We start from the raw sequence: 20,015 nt of genomic DNA on the forward strand, positions 1-20,015 counted from the left end.
CCTCTGCAAGCTTGGCAAAAATCTTCATCTGTTTCTCTCTCAAACAAACGCAACCTCTTCCATGTCTCATCACCCCCACTCACCTCCTTTCTTCCTAAAGCTCCTACCACCACCCCACCTTTGTGCTAACCGTAGTAGCAAACAAAACACCAGCCGAATGCTATTCGCTTTCTGAAAAGCTATGGGCTGTACAGCTCATTTCTGCGCTTCATTTCAGGGAGAGTAACTAAAGAAAGGACAACATAGCCATCGGAGAGACCATGTGTAAGAGCCTCTGGGAAGCACTAAAAATTACTCATCACCACTTGCACTATCCTCTTGGGCAGGAAGCAGAGCCACAATATAGTTTCACTAGCAGCCTTCAGTACGGCACAGTTACAAAATACTAGTTTAGGGTTTTTTATTAGAATGCATTGCAGGCATCTAGTTAGACAGGTTTGGTTTAGTTCTGCTGCTCCTTCTCACACATACTAAGAGCACTCAGTGCTAACAAGTATTTCCAGGATTCACAGGTAAACTAGTATTTAGGTTTACTTAGCTGTTGAGAGATTATAGCGAGGCATGAACACCTTCAGCTGTTCTACCTTCTTAAGATAATAAGCTTCATCAAGAAAAAAAATTTATGAAAGTGAGAAGCAAAACCAGCCTTTTAGATACCATCACTGGTGGAGACATTGCTGCACAGAAAGGTAATTGTTCAGCATCAAATACGTTGCTTTCCGACTTGGGTCAATATTTCTGTGATTTAGCCTGTGACAGGATTACATTAGCAAACAGCACTGAAAACTCAAATTACTTACATTCAAGACAATGTCAAATAGAGAAAATAATGATATGTAAATACACAAATTATTACACACTATCAAATATCTTACAAGTACATACTTGCATGCATTGGTACATAACACTCCAGTTTCACATTCAAAAGAGTATAACCCTTGCCACCTCCCTCTTAACAGTAAATGTAACTGCAGTACACATGCACCATCCCTCTGTGATTTTACCGCCAGCATCATTCATTTGTAGCATTGAGTCAACTTGAGTGCAAGTTTCATTTCCTGACACACTCATGCTATATGACTTCAGTAATTTAAGCACTGCAGAATAATATGGAGAGAACAGTACACAAACTATTGTGATATGAACACTGATACAAGAGCATAAGCAGATTACCTTTGCTTCTTCTACACTTATAGTTTTCTACCACCACAGTGATCTCAGTCATAAGTGTGACCAGATGCAACCTCTGAACAACATAACGATATTAGCAGAAAACTCAGCCACAGTGAGTGGCCCCAGGAAGAAGCCTGTTTTTCCAATAAAGCCATGCTCACAGCATGCTATTTTTTCCTCCCTCAATCAGTATTTTTCCACTCCTGCTTCAAACAAATAAGATTCAACAAATTAAAAAAAAACTAAAACAAACAAAAGGTTACATGGCCAGGACCACAGCGAGCATTCCTAGATTAGATTATACACTTGCCTTGGCTATGTGCTTCCCCTTCCTTCCTCTTCCCTTAACTTTCACTTGACTTTAGTGTGGACTTGGATGCTGTAAGCACTTCAGACCCGCATTAAGAACTTTACATTCATGTTTCTGCACACCAACGTCAGTCCAAGGAGGAAAACCGACTTCTCTTTAGTTACAAGCTTACAGTACTCAAAAACTGGGGGGAAACAATTTCATTGGTCTTCCCCCTCCTACACCTGTACTTTACAGTGATGTTTTTGGACTTTCATCACTGTTGCCCAATTTCATAGAGTGGTTTGGGTTGGAAGGGACCTTAAAGATCATGTAGTTCTAACCGCCCTACCATGGGAAGGGACATCTTCCACTAAGACCGCGTTGCTCAAAGCCCCATCCAACCTGGCCTTGAACACTTCCAGGGATGGGGCATCCACAACTTCTCTGGCCAGTGCCTCACCACCTTGTACAGTACAGTACAAGGCAGTGCCAAACCCTTCATACTTGCCAAAGGATAAGTGGCAGGAGGGTCTGCAGACGCAGCGCCTGCTACTGAGCAGGTGGCAAGCCTGGGAGTTGCCCAGGGTACAACTCCTGGCCCTTCTGCTGCCATCGCCTTGGAAGCTGATCACTCCAGATTTCTGCCATTTCCTCTATAAACAAAATTCTGACATTCCCTGTGTGATGCTGCTTTTTTGAAAGCTGTTTTGAAACACACAGACTAAATACATAACCTACATAGTTACTTGGAAATAAAAGAAACCCAAAATTGTTTGTGATTTTATTTTAATAACCTCTGTTGCCCAAAACCAGGTAGCGAGTAAAAGAAAAATAACATAGCCATAGCAGAAGAGAAAGAGGCCAGCTCAATTGTTCGTTTAAAGGTAAGCAGAAGCAACAATAACTAGAAAGGTTTTATTCACACGAAGATTTCAGCTTTTGCAAGTGCTACATCTGCTGTCACTGCTACAGAATGAAAAACAGGGTGGCCTATTTTCTACTTGACTTGTGCATCCCGTTATTCCTTGCGCGCTCCTGACTAACCAACAGTGGTGTCTTTTCAGCTTGCTGACTCATCCAAACATCCTACTGCAGGTGAGCTGACATCTTGGTGAAGGAACATAAACACTTTGTAGGGGCCCAAACCCATAGATTGATCTTTCCCAAAGAGTAATAGGAAATAATTCAGGCATATACAAACAGAATTTCCAACCCTTGCTTCATCCTAAAAATTGCTTCCCATGTGAAAAGGAGATACAGGAAGTAAAACAACTAAGCACAACATCGTGGCTTAAACTGTGATCAAAGAAGTGGCAAGGAATGTAACAAGGAGAGGTAAGGCATGAAACTAAATCACGCTTTCCTAACAATGACTGGAAAAATTGCATTCTTTGTTTTACTGGACAAATGTGAACAAGTGTCCAAAAAAAAAGTTAGCGAAAGCCAACATGAAGTTTTGAGGCACTACACACACACAAAAATCGTAAAAGATCTCCCAGCTACGTAAAGAGCTAAAAATATTGACAAGAGCTAAAAACAAGCCTTTCTGGACTACAAATACATTAATGAAAGTTTTGTAAACCTAGGTGCCTAATTTAGCTAAATGCATAATGCAGGTAATAGCTCTCAACCTTATCAGAGCACACAAACACTACTGAAGTAAATGGAAGCTGCAGGTGCTCAACATCTTTAAAAACATGCTCATGCAGTGAATGCAAATGTCACACCAACATTGTTCAAACCTGACTGCCTGTTAAAAAAAAAAAAAAGATCTTTTAACTCTCATAGAAATCAATCAGCTCACTAGAAACATGCCCAAATGATATTCCACTCTAGGCTGAAAAAGCCTAACTATGCTGTTACTTTGCTGAAAAACCGCTTTTATGCCCAAGCCATTCACAGAGATCTAAGCAATGCAACCACTTTTTTTTACAATCATTTTATCGAAGAGCTTGCCAAGCTCCGTATAAACACATTTTACTATTTCATAAAGTTTATATGCCAAGTTTTTGAAACATGAAGTGACAGGATCTCAGTGGAATTTCTGCAGAGTTACATGGTTCTTACTGCCCTCAGCCTCCCAAGACTGTAAATTGACTATAAGAAGCAAGTAGCCAGAATCTTTTTTCCTTTTATACTGGAATGCCTTGCAAATTTGAAATACTGAAACAGTCTCTATGATCAGCCAAAGAAGAATTCCTTTACACGAGGCTCAAAATCCCCCAGTGATCAGCACACTATAAATATGCATCACTGCTGGGTTTCTGTTGCCAGGACTGGAAAAAGTTTCTCTCCATCATTAAGGACTCCTTAAAGTTAAGAACAAATGCTAAATATCCTCCACCCCACAGAGATATTTTTGCTAGATATTTTCACAAGGAACTTGCCATATCTTAATGATTTAGGTTGTTTTCTAATTTTTTTCTATTTTTTCTAACTTGTTCACATCTTACTTCCACCCAAGGTCGTAAAGTTACACAAAAGCTACTGAGAGCAAACTCACCAATCCCATAAAAAGGAAAACCAAAAAAAGGGAGAATAACCCTGTTTCCAAGCTTTGTGAAGTAAAACATCCGAGTATATAGTACAGTTGCATTTGTGCCATATTATATTGCATTTCAATCTATCTGACTGGCTACTGAAACTTTGCACTTCCTTTTATCAGTTAATTTTCTTATGACTCAAGGTCTCCCTTTGATTATTCCCAGCTCTGACACATTAACTATCTTTTCATCATGTTTACTTTCGCTTTACTACCCATTTACCTTCATACTACTATTACTATTGCAGGGATTTTGAAGACATGTCCTTTATGGTGCTTTGTAGCATCAATGTAATTCTTGCAAAGGCTTTCCATTGTCAATGATGGAAATGAAACAGATAAGTTAGAAACAGACATTAAATTTCATTTTCATGAAACAGTAAACTCAAAGCTCTGCCTCTTTTATTCTGTTCTTACAAGCAGCAATTTTAGGATTACTGTATCAAAGAACAGCAAAAAATATTTAACCAGCATTTTGGGTGTTTTTACTACTGCTTCCTCTCATATCTCATATATATTTATGTAATATAAATAAATTAAAACTTAAAGGAAAAAAAAAAGAAAACATGACTACTAAGCCCACAAATATTAGAAGAGCTCTGTGGCAGCTGAAATACCCAGAAAGGCTGTAACATTTCCTTTTCAAGTTAGCTATGCTTTAGCATTCTTAAGGTTGCAGAGCAAGCTAGTCAGAATCAGAGCTTATTTCCCAGCATTTAATCCTCCACCTGAATTAGTGTGCTACCTTTCAGTTATTAATCACTTTAATACTACATCCTCTTGACTCAGAGTTTAAATTTTGAAGACACACATGAATGCAATTTACTCCTACAGAAAAATCGCTGGACTTCTCTATTAATCTAAAGCAGCAGTGTTCCATTAACCACTTCCAGATCTTTATTTTAAAAATTGCCATATTCAATCTTTTCTTTTTCAAAGTTTCAGTTGCCTGAAATGGAAGGCTCTCTTTGGCCTTCTGTTAGGAAAGTATCACCTCCAATTTGCAAGTAAGTTTTATCAACTTTACAGGCTGCTTAGAACACTTCTATAAACGCAGTCCATGTTGTGCAGTATTCACACTCCACAGTGAAAAAGCGCTTAATGGCTCTTCTGAAAGAAAAGGGTTGTATTCGGCACCTGCACCTGCAGGAGAGACTTCCTCAGGACTGCTCCTCTTCAACAATGGCACACCAGCCAAGCAATCCCAAATAGCAACCCTAATTCCCCATTGCTCTCTTAATCCCAGTACAGTGAAAATGGCACCCAGGGGACACCTATCCCACAGCACCAGCCGTCTGTTCCCCAGGGAAAAGAAGGAAGCCCTTCCTTAGCCAACATCCACGGGCTTAATGGCTAAGCGACCTCTCTGGATCCAGCCAGAGCAGGGTGTTTCAGGACAAGTACCCTGCTCTCGCATGGGAAGCGAGGCGGATGGAGACACACCTGGGCCGACGTCGGTACTGAGCGAAGCTGCCAGCTCTGCCCGCAAGGAGCCCCCCGGACGGGCCTCCCGGCCCCCCGTTCAGCGGGGCACCCGGCGCCGGGGACCGAGGCGCTCCCGGGGGCCTCCCGGGGGGTTTCCCGGGCGCACCGGCCGGAACGGGAGTACCGGGGGAGGGGCGGGCGGTAGCCAGACGGTCTTCGCGTCAAACTTGCTCGGTTTTCCAATCCCCTGCAAGTTGTCGGAGCAGAATGTCACAGCACGAACGCGACCACACAAAAGATGAAAGCGATGACGTGAAACCCGGTATGAAAACCATAGGCGATTCCCAACGGCACAGCCTGCTGACACCGCACCCCCACCCGCGGGGGGGGGGGGGGGGCAGAGTGGGACGCGCCACCGGAGCCTCGGCCACCGCCGCGTCCCACGGCCGCCGGGACACCGCGACAGCGGGGCGCACCCACGGGGCGGGATGGCCTCCCCCTCAGGCGACGCCGGGGCTCAGTGGGCAGCCGGGCACCCACCCGCGGCCACCCACGCATCGCACCGCGCCGCGCCGCAGGGCCGCCCCCGCCACAGGGCCGGGAGAACGCGGCCCGCTGCCAGCGCGGGGCGGGGGCTGCCCGGGCGGGCTCCGCGCTCCGGCCCCCGCGCCTTGACGGAAACTTTGCGACGGCGGCCAGGGACGAGAGGGGAGGGGAGGGCGGCGGCGGGCAGGGGGTCCCACCGGCCGTTGGCGGCGCGGCCCGGCGGCGCGGCGCGGCCCTTACCCGTCCTTGCGGCGGGCCTTGTAGACGTGCCCGTAGGTGCCTCTCCCCACTTTGCAGCCCTCGTATTCGAACAGGTCCTCCACCCGCTCGCGCTCGGCCGCCAGCTTCGACTTGAACTCGTAGTCCATGTCTCGCCCATGGGCGGGGAGGGACGGGCAGGGGACAGCGGCGGCCGGATCAGCACCCCTGACTGGCGAAGCCCCCTCCCGGCGCCGCCATTTCCGGGGCTCGGCGGGGGCGGCGGGCGGGTGGGGTGGGGCGGTTTGTTTTTGTTTTGGTTTGGGGCTTTTTTGGCGGGGGGAGGGGGTGCGCTCCGCCGCTACCCGCTTCAACTGGGGCTCCTCGCGGCGCGGCGCGAGGGATGCCGGGAGTCGTAGTGCGGCTGCGGGCACCGGCCCCGGCGCCACGGGCGGGAGGCGGCGGCGACGGCACTACAACTCCCGGCGTGCCCCGCGCCGCCCCGGCCACGCGGCGCCGGCGCACTTCGCTCCCCCGGGGACGCCGAGCGTTTCAGCGGCCGCCGGGAACTTGCTGACTCTTCACATTGCAGGGCAGAGGCGGGAGCGGCGAGCGCAGCTGGGCTCGGTGCCTCTCGCCGGGACAGCAGGCGCCTCGCCACTACCTCCGCCCGCCGCCGGCTGGCCTAGCAGTGGCTGATAGTATGGGGCGCCGAATAGTGCCGCAACTTGTTTATCTCGCCAGGTGCCACTCAAGGCCCGGCCCCACCCACCCTGCTGGATGCCGCCCTCTCATTGGCCGGTGTCGCCCCGCCCAGCAGTGGAGCGGCCGCGGGTCCCCGCCGCTGGCCCCGGGCGGCTGCGGTGGGCGGGGTTGGGGGGGTACGGGGTGGCCGCCGCCCCACCCGATGGCGGAGAGGGCGCGGGCTGCGCTGGGACCGACTCGGCTCGGAGCGGGGGCTGTTTTGAGGCAGCGGCCCGAGCCTGGTGGGGTTGCGGTGCTGGGGAAGAGCCCCTGCTCTGAAGGCGGTTGCCGCCACTCGGCCCAGTGACGAGCGGTGCGCAGGAGTTGCCGTTGGGCCGCGCGCTCGGGCCCTGGCCCGCCCAAATCAAACGGCTCGTTAGCGGGGCAGAGGCCTCGTCCCGGTGCCGGTGCCGGGTGTCCCGGTCCGGCGGGGCAGCGCTGCGGGCCCGCGCCGGTCGGAGGCCGAGCGGGAGCAGGCGGCGGGGTGAGGAGGTGGAGGAGGTGGGGGTTCCCTGATGCTGCGGCTCTGTGACAGAGGCACGGATTCTCAGAAAGTGCCTCGATATAGCCAGACGCTGCTAAATAAGCTCATTTTTCATACTAAGAACCGCAAGGGCAGATGACAGCGTTTGTGTTCAAACGCTAACCTGGGCTTATCTCCGAGGCTCTCAGATTCAATAAAGGATAGGGACTTCTGGCCAAACATGATGCTACTTTCAGGTTCAGATTTCATGCTGAGTATTTTGAGATCATAGAAATATTTAGACCTTTTAAAATGATATCTCAGTCTCTTATCCAGGGATTTCTTTGTGAAAAACGTCACTCTCTGCAAACATACTTGCATTATGGAAGCACCACACAGAGCTAAGCAAATGTAAAGGTTGTATCCTGTCATGCAAGCAAGTAATAATCCCTGCCTTGTGTCCTTAACCTAACTTTATAACTGTCGGCAACAAGTAAATGAAACAGAATGAAATGAGAGAAGGGAAGAGTAAAAACAGTGGCTGTCCATACAGGGGAACCATCTCAGTTCCTCACCTGCCCAGCCAGCATTGGTTACCTAAATGGAAAGTTTTTGCACTGCCTAACACAGACTGGATGGGAGGGATAGGTGAGCTGATGAGAAGCTGTCGTTGCTGACAAAGCAAAGGGAGGGGTCAACTGCACCATAGGATAGGTACTGTATATGATTACGAGTGCATAGCTAAGTCATGAGGTCCTAAGCAGAAGTTTGTTTCTCAAGCAATGGCAGGAGGAACATAGCCATTTTGAAGTTGTTATTTCTTCCAGAAGGCAATAGATGATTCAGAGTTACACTTGTGCCAGGTAGCCAACAACCGAAATTCTCAGAAAACTTCATCACTCCTTTACCAAAGTACTATTTTCCAGAGAACTACAAGTGCTTTTCTCTGCAGTTGCAGGCATGGATCTTTCTGAACAGGGCCCCATCATGAGCTGGCAAATTCCCTGAGCACAGGAGAGAAAGGACCGTTGATCTTTCAGTGTCAGTATTAGAGACATTTGCTAAAATTAGAGCTAATCATTTAAATTTTGCAAAGCGTCCACTTCTTTAGTCACTTAGTAGTCAAAGCCAACGCTGAGAAGAAAAAGAGACAGACTTAAAAAGACAAGCATGTAGCTGAGAATGTTATGCTACCCAGATGTATTCATCCAATCTCAAACTCACTAGGAATAAGGACTGCCTTGCTGTTGATAATAATAAACTCTATAAGTAGTTCCTGTTGCCCTCACTGACTAAAAAAATAGCTGTTATTGCCCATTCTCATCACAATGGCTTTTGTCTTCTACTCTTTCAACTCCACCATGTAATGACAAGGCTGTCTATAAATATAATTCATTGTATGTCTGCAGCCCCGGTGAGAGAGGGCTAACAGCACCCTCTGTTATGGAAGCTCAGCTACGCTGGCATTTGTAAGCTGAAGCAGCTTAATTCTTCTCTGCCCTATACTGTACCCAGCTCCCTAGTGTTGCAAACAGCCATTTTATTCTTTCTTCCAGAAACTGATCATGCTTTGCCAGTGAATGTTTTGGCCTTGCCGCTGCTACTGGGAGGATGTCTGAGAGAAACCTCTCTAACAGCTGGAAGCCTTCTTAAAATTTCAAACCTATATTTCCCTGTGACCATTTCACATCCATCTTTTCCTCCTGTACAAATACTGTCCTGAAGTAGCCTTTCCCAGTATCCTGTGTGTATCCCCTGCCAAAAGTATTTATAGACAGCAATCTCATCCCCATGCAGCCTTTATTTTGCAGGACTAAACAAGCCATGCTCTTCTCATCCCCCTCGTAAGCCCCCCCAGTAGAAGCTGGACTGGTACAAAGGTGGTTATGGAAAATGCAGAATGTTATCTGTGCCCCAGTTCCTTCCCTCATGCCACAGCCCTGCTTCTTGTTTCTGAATCCTTACGTTGGCCACGTAAAAGCCATTAAAAGCATAGAATCAAGTAAGCAGCTCCAAGCGTAGGCCAGCTCAGAGGCTGGTAAGAATGAGGCTATCTTCTCATTTGAAGCAAAAGTTTTATCGATTCATGGTTAAAAGATGGAAATGGGCACATTCATCTCTTCTTGAGGTTGGAGCACACGACAGGATTCCACTTCAAGTTCACAAAGATGGAGAGAATTGTTTATGTGGGCACACACAGTCAGGCCTGCAGGAGAACAGCTGCATGGCATCTCCTCTCCAGGTGGTTCCCAGAGGAAGAACAGTGGTGGGCAGCCATTTACAGAGCAGAGATGAATCTCTGAGTGGCAGCAAATGGGCCGAGAGAAAGAGGCGGAACAGTACTGTGACATTTCCATTGCTCTTCCATGTTAGTAGAATGGTTGTGATACTGGTAATACATATTTAATAGCATTCACATTTTTAAAAAATGTTTTATTAATTGTATTATTCACGTCTAGTCAGAAGAGATATGACTGTAACATGTTTAATATGTAATGGCCTATCATTCATTAATTGTGCTGATGCAAAAAGTCTGAGTAGCCCCACCAAAGAAAATAGAAAATGACAGCCTTGCAGATTACAAGTATTATTTCTTTCAGCCTGCCAGCCTAGCTGAAGATGCAGGGTTGTTGCTTGTTAGAACCACCATTTCTTCCAAATCTCAAGTTGCTGTTGTTAAATAGTGCCTAGACTGTTGGAAAGGAAACGTGTTTGAAGCAAGACTGAAAGTTCAGGAATTTAATATTCTCATCAGTTCCCTAAGCAGATCTCCAAGACAGATAAGACACGAATTTCTAATGTAGAAAGGAAGAATTTGGTCTTTAACACTTCAACCTCAAGAAAATGACACACAGACCATTTTTTTCCTTTGCAGGTTGCCTTGCACATAAAATGCACTTTTTTATTTTCTTTACAGCTTGTCTTAACTTCACTCCCTGGCTTGGTAAGTTGTATTTTCTGTCACAGGTGATCTCTTACAGTTTTCTCTTTGTGTTTTAGTGAGACAAAAAATGTGGTGGGTTTTTTTTTAATTTTTCTAGGTCACATGTGGAAGTAGTTGCACCTTTTCTTAACTTACTGTCTTTGTAAGCTTTTACTTGCTAATCCAGTGGGAAATTTCAGATTCTTAGGGATCAAGACAGCATTTTTCCAGTAGATCTTGAGTGGAGCATTAATAAACATACACAAATAGTGTTTACTTATGTCAGTCACATTTAAGCTGATGTTGCTTCATTTAAGAGTGGAAGGATGCATCTCAGAAGTCTGAGGAATAAGAGTAGAGAAAATTCAGAATGAGTAGAGGTCTCACTTGAACTGTATTATCATCTCTCTACAGAAGCAGAGAAAAACTAACAGTTCTATTACCAAAAAATGTAGAAATATACTTGGGATTTTTAAACATATTAGTATGAGAGTGTGAAGGGCCTAATGAAAGTGTAGCAGCATGTCAGAGGATTTCTAATAGGATTAGGTCTTTAACTGCCTGTAAGTTCATACGTTATCATTCCTAGTAAAACTCTGAATTTTGGAATCTTTTATGACAATTAACTTCTAAACACCTATAATAAACATATTAACCTTATTTTATAGGTTTAGAAAATAAAGTACATAACCAAAGGGCTCTATCAAGTCTTTACAGTAAATCTAGAGAGTATGCTAGGAACGGAAGATGGGAGTCCTGACTTCTGCTCTCATGATATAATTATTTGGCTGTCTCTGGGTTTTTTTAATTCATTTTTTTATAGTACCATAATCCAAATAGTACTAAAATAGAACATTGTGCTGCTTTTCTTGAGCGTAATCCAAGAACCTGGTCTCAAAATAGGCTGTACTGCTTTTCACATGGTTTTTTTCCTGAGAAAAAGAAAACCCTCACAAAAGTTATTCCTTACTTTCTCTTTACAGACTGACAATATTGAACAGTTACCTGACAAAAACAAGGGAATTCAGCATTCGGCAACTAAAAAGCAATGGGAGACAGCAAAGTAAAAGTGAAAAAATTCTGCATTGCACAGTGTGCCACAGGTTCACCATTGCGCAGCTACAACTCAACCGTACCCTGAGCAGCTAGTGTTACCACGTGTGTATTTTTCTTAGAAGATACACTTACTCCCTGTGAATTGTGAAGCAAGATACATGATCTTATTTCATGTGGGGTACAGCATGCAGTATAGCAGCCTTACTTCAGTCTGTCAGAAAAGAACCAAAATGTCAGAGGATACTATTAACTAATATCATTGTGTTTACCTTTGAGAATCAGCATGACAGCTGGTTCAGAGGGCCAGCCAATACCTCCAAAGCAGAGATTTAGAGAAAGCCTTGAACTCTAAAAATGTAGAAGTTGTCTGTAATTATGGAGAAAGCATAACTCTAATTCTGAATATAGCAGCCCAAAATTTTGTACTTTGGAGCTGTGCCAGTCGGTGTAACTGAGTTTCCTTGGCTTTGTCGATATACATAGTTTCAGTCTACCTGCATTGTTGGCATCCTCATTCCAGCACCACCATATGAGACCTACTCTATTTCCTTGCCGGTCATTAAAGTTTTCAGAAGCTCAAATAATTCTAAACTTCCCTGTAGAATCCACCGCTCTTTTTCCATGGACTGGGAAAGACAGTAGCATGTAATGAAAGAGGAAGGGTGTTTCTTTCATTATTGTTGAAATACACACAGGAGGATATAGCAGAACTGTACTGTCTGGGTAGCTTTCTGAAGTTAAGTCCATTCCCACAGAAGAAACAGCTGTGCTAAACAGATAACAGTAGAACTTGATATGGTTCAGGTTATGTTTTCAATTTTTTCCAAAGGATGTAATAAGTTTTATACCCCTGTAATGGCAGAATCTATCCTAAAGACAAGCTATAACTGTAGAACAGTATTTCATGACAAGCCTATGGAACATAGATAATTTATATATATAGAACTATTACACTTTGTGTTGCTCCTAGCCAAATAGATTGTGATGGCCTGTTACAAGTGTTTTCAACAGCAAATGTTCAAAAAGGCTTTAATAAATAGTCTTTGATAGGAGACATAGGACAAGAAAGAGCAAACTTCAGTTGTACCAAGCCAAGTGAGATTTATATATAGGCAAACCTTTGAGTGATAAAGACAGTCTTATATTGAAATTGTCAGGAAATACTGTGTAATCATTAGACTAAAATTAATGAGATTTTTTAAGAACTAAAATTAATGAGATATTTTTAAGAAAAGGTTAGATAAATCTGTTATAAATTTTGTATGTGAGATAGAATTAACATGATGAGGAGAGCAGCTAGAAATTAGATTTCTTGGTTTTCTTTCCAGCTCTATATTTCTATGGCTCTGATATTCTATATAACATCAGAAGGAGCCTCATCTCATGGAGTAACCAGCTAAAAGACAAAAACCAACAGACAGAAGTAAACCATGAGTTTCCATGGCAGAAGGGTTATCCCACAAGGATTTGTACTTAAAGCTGAGCTGGTCACAGTTCGTAAGTGAACTGAGAAAAGGAATGAGTGGTGATGTGACAACATTTGAAGAACATCTAAAGATAATCTAAAGCTGACTGAAAAGTACTGCAGGAGGCTCCAATGACACTGTGTGGGTCGTGGTAGTTGAAAAGCAGTGTTCCAAAGTACAGCGTAACACACATGGAGGAAAAACATGCAGACACGATGACAGACTCTAAAAGCTAGTATCAGTCAGGAAAATGTCTTGAAGTCACTGAGTAGTTCTTTGAACAGAAGTTTAGTGCTGAAAAGTAGTTAATAGGACAAGAAAGGTAAACTCTTTTAGGAAAAGGATAAGAAAAGAAAACATAAACAAGATTTATAGTACTGCATGTAACTGTGGTGCACTGCTTGCATTTTACTCAGTTCTAGTTACCCCATCTCAAAATCCATATAGTAGGATTACGGTAACATTCAGGCTTGGATAATCAAAACTCAGAAATATGAAGTGGCAAAATGATGGGAGATAAATACATTAGCAGCTATTAAACAGTAAATACTGCCTCTGTCTTAGTAAGTCTGCAGGACTGAGATTGCTGGAAGCTGGGGAAGCATACAGGAGGGATTACTGCTATCTGCTTGCCCTTTTCTTCTATTCTTTCATCATGTGCTAGATGGGCCTCTGGTCTGGTCTACTACAGCCATTCTTGTGATCCTGTGAGAATAGGCTAAATAAATTTGGATTTTTTTAGGTGGGAATATAAATGATCAGGGTAATAAATGATAAAAATCAATTCATTCAAATGAAAACTTTATTCATACTGTGTCATTTGTGGCTGTTACATGCCATGGTCCAGAGGAAACTTTAATCTCAGGAACTCACTACACAATTTGTCAGAAGGTGAGAAGATGCACTAACAAAAGAAATGAGCAATCCAAGAACTGAATCCCTCCTGCCTGTGAATGATTTTGAGCTTTGTGAAACTATGGTGGAATTAGATTTAGGAAAACCTAAGAACTCATATGCTGAGAGCCTCAATATGTTACTGAAGTTCTGGTTTTCTTATTTCCACTCTAATTTTATTATTTCCTAACTCCATCTGTGCCTCAGTGGCAAAGTCTTGAATTATCTAGATTCCAGAACTGTATTTACAGCCAAATAGGAAATGACAGCATTGGCTGCTGGCTCACTACGCTGAAGAAGTTGAGCAACTCTGAATTTTAAAAGAAAGCCAGATGGTCTAATGAGAGCAGGAGCCAGGAGTCCCATTGTCCTGTGTGGTTTTATTTCCTTGGGACCAGGTTTTCTATCTGTAATGGAAGGCAGAATATTTCCCCATTTTTAGGAAAATTTTTGGATTAAAGTATTACTAAACTTATCAGTTAGCTTTACTAGCTATCTCCATCAACCAGTAAAGAATTTGCAATCAGCCAAATTTCAGTCAGCCTGAAAAAAAGAACTGATCAAAATCTTTTTATACTTCAGGCGATGGTCATGCCCCTACAACTCAAAAAAAGATTATCCTGAGACAAATACCTATTGTTAATGCCATATACAGAAAAGACTGTTGAAGCAAAAGTACTTTTTAAACCCTTGCCACCAGACCTCAAAAAAATTATTATCAAGCCCCTACAGCATTTCTGGCTGGATAAAGTATCAAGGAGGAGGTGACTATGACTTATCACAGAAGATGCAGAAACAAGAGTTGATGCAAGGGAAGTATGGGGATGATGCATCCATAGGCAATCACTAGCTGCTCCTACTACAGAATGTGAATGCATTTGCTGCTGAGTAAGACTTCTTATCTTGTCACTGGCTTCTGTGTTATCCTCACTCCAATTTTATACATAGACATTCAGCAAAATTAAGATAATCAAAAGTATTAAATTAGTGCACCTAAGCTGAAGTACTTTCAACTGCCATATTAACGTTTCTTTGAAGGATAACTTGCCCATGGTTCCCTGTAGCCTCTGGTAGTGTATTGTGTCTGTTTGGGATGGGGCTAATTTTCTTCATAGCAGCCCATAATGGTACGGTGTTTTAGATTTGTGACCAAAACAGTCTTGGTAATACACCAGCATTTTAGCTATTGCTGAGCAGTGCTTGCACCCATCAAGGCCTTCTCTGTTTTCCACTCCACCCCCGCAGCAAGTAGGCTGATGCGAGCTGACCAAAGAGATACGGCATGCCGTGTAACAGCATGCTCAGTCATAAAACGGGGACAGTGGGGGACCTTTTGCAAAGTTGTCATTGCTTGCAGGCTGGCTGGGCATCAGTCTGCTGGTGGGAGGTGGAGAGCGAGGGCCTTTCCATCACTTGTTTCTTTTTTTCCTTTTCTTGACTTATGAAACTGTCTTCATCTTGACCCATGCATTTTTCTCACTTCTGCCATTTCGATTCTCTCCCCTATCCCACTTAGGGGAGAGTAAGCGAGCAGCTGGGTGGGTTTTAGCTGCTGGCCAGGGTCAACCCCCACCGATAGAAAAACTCTGAGGAAAGAACAAGAAGGAAGTGGGATGCACCTTACCAGGCTAATTGGTTCACCATGGCTCTCATCTTCGACTCCGTATGTAGAAACCACCAAATCCCTATTGTTAGGACTGGGTGGAAGAAGTCACAGTTCATTTTCTCTTTGCCATCTATTGTGTCAGCAAGAAGGCAGTATGGATCTCAGAAGGATTAACAAATTGGTAACAGCTCTTATTCTGTGAACCAACCAAACAAAATGTGCTGCTTCTTTCAACCTCTAATGCAGGCATAGGCAACATATAGCTCTTCAACCACATGAAGCTTGTGTGTGGCTTCTGCAAGAGCTGCACCATATGACAGATAGCAGGCAGTGCAAGTACAGAAGTTCCTGCACATTCTATATGTCCAGCTGTTAGAAAAAGCAAACAAACTGAAGCCACTGAAGCCCAAATTACCCTGTCCCTTGGACCCAGCTCTACAGCAGAACGCTTATCAACAGCCTATAATGTCATTGTAGAAAGTCTGCCCTCTCTTTAGTGTGATGTCACATGACCTTGAGCTTTCATCTCTCATCTTCCTCAGTCTGAAATTGTTGTGTTTGATTCTGTACAGTCACTGTCTGATATCATGACAGCCAAGCTAAAATCTTCCTCTAACTGAAGTTTTCTTACCATTGGATAAACGTATGGCAAAGCAGGCTTCTCCACTAACCCTGTCACTTCTGAGGAATTGTAGCAATTTGGATTCTACAGGTGTATGAGCTTTTCAGGACTGTCTGAAAACAAAAAACATGGAAAGGTTTTTTTTTGTTTGTTATCTCAGAGTAAGGAGACTGAAATTTTAGGGGTTAAAATTCATACACTCTTTAAATCAAATGGAGCTTCAATAGGGACTTAATGGAGCCATGCTTAACCCAGAGTCTGTTCCAAAGTTCATTGTTACCATTGGAAAAATGACATCATACATGTTTCAGTTCTTGTGTCTATAAAGTAGGGACAATAATATTTAGACACCTTTAATAGGACTGTCTCAAATCTAATTGCTAACTTCAGACACTCTGAGCATTAACCATTATTTTATTGTTATTACTTTATTATTGCAAAATGATAGTTGCTAGTGCAAACAAAACTTTCTTCATATAACCTGTTGAGTCCATCACTTGCATTGGATTCTTTGGAACAAGACAAAACACAAGAAGCTGCAACTTTAGCATGCTTGTTGTAGCAGCAAGCATGCTTGAAATGGAAATAATTGTGATATCAGTGGTAACAGAAACAATAGCAGTAGTCTACCAAATTGTCCTCATAGGTGAAGTCCTGAATACTGTATGTAGTGAACTGGATGCTTATTCAAAAGAAGATAAACTAATATTACGAAAATTTGTTTAAATTATGACTGTTGTGCTGGTTACACTAAGAATCCATTTTGGGTGCCGAGCTCACTTCCATCTGTTTAATTTTGATATGTCACTTTTGACTCGAGTCATTCCCAGGTAAAGATCAAATTGTGCTGTTAAGAAGCAGCAGAAATGAAGCCCTGGCTTCTTTGGATCCGCACCCCATTCTTTCTCCTTTCCTGGTGTCCACAGCTCAGGCTCTCTGCCCATCATCAATCTTCCCTTCCCCCAGTGTCTGCAGCTCCCTTCTTCTGCCTCCCAGCTACCAGCTGGGTGAGAACCAAGGGGATGTGGCTGCTTTTGAGCTAGGCATGTGCTGGCTGCCAGCAAACTGAACATAATAAATAACCTTTGAGCTCGGGCAACAGGGATTCAGTCATGATAATAATTTCAAGGAAGTGGTCTTTCCTTTACTGAGATGTTATGTTTCATGAAACTTGGAGGAATTTCACAGCCTGTAGTTTTCTATTTCTACAACAAATATAACTGAAGTGAACTTATGGGCTCAAAAGTTATTAGAGAGGGTCTGACAAGATTGGTATGCAAACAGCATATCACCTAAGTCCTGTTTACTGAGGCTTACAGCCATAGAGAAATACCCTTTGACAATACAATAGATACAATTCTCAGTAGTTTATAAATAAGGTTTGAGGGCAGAAGGCATGGGCAATATGCAAAACATTGGTCTCAGAAGTTTCCATAGCTTTTACAACATTCAAGGGAGGTCTCCAAAGCCATTTAGTCTCATCACAGCAGAAAAACTACAGTTGGTTTGATTTATCAGGATTAATACAGAAATTATTAGAGACCAGGATCACACTCCAGGAGCCAGAACATGACTTTTTGTTAAATGTTTCTGCTACAGCAGTTAGGCATAATTTCCCAAACATCTAAAATTGTGGTTTGTTGTCAGAACCTTGGGGTGTTTATTAAATTAAAAAGAAAAAAAATTTAAAAAAACCCCAGGTATTCATAGGTCCATACTATACAAGCCTACTGGATGCAAGATTCTTCACTGCCTTTAGGACTTCCTCCATGGGAAAGATCTTCTACTTGAACATCCACAGATGAGAACCATATGCTGTGTATGTATTGAGTGTGTTTTCTGCCTTTATTAAGTGCATTCTTTTTTCACATTTCCAACATCCTAGACTGTATCCAACTTAAAATCAGGTACAAAAAGAACTGGGTTTGGCACAGTGTGAGTAATATGATATCTGTTCTAAAGTCTGATAAAATTGCCTGCTTTCTTTTGTGTGTAATATCTTTCCCTTGATATCACTTAAGTATTGATACCACATGTCATCTTATACCTCCCAGAGCACATTAGAAGTGGGGTTGGGGGGTGTGTGTGCAGAGCCAAACATCAAATTCACCTTGATATGACTTTGATGGAAAGAAGACAAAGACATGAGCTGAACTCCATGGCATTACAAATTACTTTATTTCTGTCTGTCAATAATTCAGATTTCACTGAAAGTATGTCAGGTCACTGAAATGGTAGAAAAGCCATCAAAAAGGTGTTTAAGAAGAACTTAATGCCTGAAAGCAATCTGGTGGCTATACCAATCTGGATGAACAGAAAACAGAGGAGTAAATTTGGCAAATGACCGATGAGCAAACAATATGCAGTGATTACAGCTCGTATTGGTCAGGTAGCAGGGCACATAATGCATTTTCACAGAGAAAGGACATAATAGAGAAGGTCTGCACATCTATATGAGAAACAACATTGCAAATAAAGATAAAATATGGAGGAAAGCCCCAAATATGGGGAATTTGATTTCCCAGCTCAATCTGGTCATGCATAAAAAGCAGATCTAAGCACTGTGCCGTGACAACTGCAGAGCTTCCAGCAGGCCAAAGCCCATAAAATCCCCTTCAGGAGCTCTTTCCTACATACAGAAGCTATATGGACTAAATTCAAGTGATATTAACTAAAGATCAATTTTTGTGTATGGTTTCTCTTTCATTGACTGAAAGCTATTTTTACCTGTTTGGTTTATGACTATACGTTTTGACCATAAGCACAAATTAAGTTTGCAAACAGTTGCTCCATTCAGAGACGTTACTACTCCCCAGCCCTTCATCAGTGACCTTTTTCAAAAGGCCATTTCCACCCACGGTTCTGCTGGCCTGCTCCAAAACGGGTCCCTTGGTGCCAGCAAGGCTGGCAAACAACCTCCAGTGAAATGTCCGATGGCTGAGCCAAGGAGCACCTACGCAATTCCTGCCACTGACAGATGTGGGTGCAGTAACCTGCTGCTGGATGATGACAAGTAACAAGATGTTGTATCTTCCCCTGTTCCAGCTATGTTGGGAAGGAAATGGCAGTCTGCTGCCTTGCTGACAGCTAAATCGGTATAAACAGATCTAAACTATGATAAAACATTGACTGCACACAACCTTGGGTACTATACTTGTTATATTGAGTTGGAAATCAATACTGCTAACGTGGTAACCCCCTTGTGCAAACGTATTTAGAGCATTCTAAAGGGTTTTTTTCACTGATGTGGTATTCCTATAAATGTATCTCTAATACAGTAAGTTATTGCAATATACAGCAGGAAGTTGTGTTGCGTCCTGAGCCAATATAGAAGCACAAAAGATGATGAGTATCTTCTCTTATCTTAATCTATATTTTCCTTTATCATCTCACAAGCCCATTTTAATTTATAATCATCCAATTATACTGTAATGTAAAAAAGTGCAATTTTTAAGTAGTTCTAGGAGGCCTTTATTAGCCTAATGCAGCAAAAAGAACACTAAAAAAACTAGTGAGCAGGGGCAAACGAAGCTGCAACGTAGCTGGGAGGGATGGGCTGTAAGTTATTATATTGTTCCCGTGCTACGTGGCATGGAGTGTGCCACACTGAGGGGTGCTAATAGCCCCCAGCTGTAGCGAGGTCTCCTGAATGCCCTTTTGTGGCAGAATAAATGGATAACTTCTGATATTAAAATCCTTCAGTCCCAACACTGTATTTATTACACAATATATTTCTAAATTATGCTCCTTATTTAGAAATATCTTCCTTGAGAAACCTACCCAGAAGTCATTAATATATGCAAATGTATATTGAATGCATAAATACATGTCATATACAATTACTATATTTTTCTGATTGTAAGATTGCATTAACAGGGGTAAGGCTGCTTACCTGCTTTGATTCTCCTATCTGTATGTTCACTTTGTGGGTGCGTTTTATAGCAGTAATGCATGTTATCAGTTTTATAACGGGTAAATTATTGCCTGAAGTGTAACCTTCGGGTGCAGTTTAGCACCATGCCTTCTGCATGTTTACATTCCGTCATAAGAGTCTGCTCTTTCCCT

The 20,015-nt window shown here is 43.0% G+C and overlaps 1 protein-coding gene across 1 annotated transcript in view; it reads right to left on the minus strand.

Annotated features, from left to right (window-relative positions):
- The window catches only part of CDK19 (cyclin dependent kinase 19), a 136,208-nt gene extending 129,336 nt beyond the window's left edge, over positions 1-6,872 (minus strand). Inside the window, exon 1 of the mRNA XM_075087448.1 lies at positions 6,219-6,872. Coding sequence (XP_074943549.1) covers positions 6,219-6,346 — 128 coding nt within the window. The 5' untranslated portion in view covers positions 6,347-6,872. The remainder of the gene's footprint in view (positions 1-6,218) is intronic.
- Between the last annotated feature and the right edge of the window lie 13,143 nt (positions 6,873-20,015).

Source organism: Phalacrocorax aristotelis, chromosome 3 (genome assembly GCF_949628215.1).
Source record: "Phalacrocorax aristotelis chromosome 3, bGulAri2.1, whole genome shotgun sequence".
NCBI lineage: Eukaryota > Metazoa > Chordata > Aves > Suliformes > Phalacrocoracidae > Phalacrocorax > Phalacrocorax aristotelis.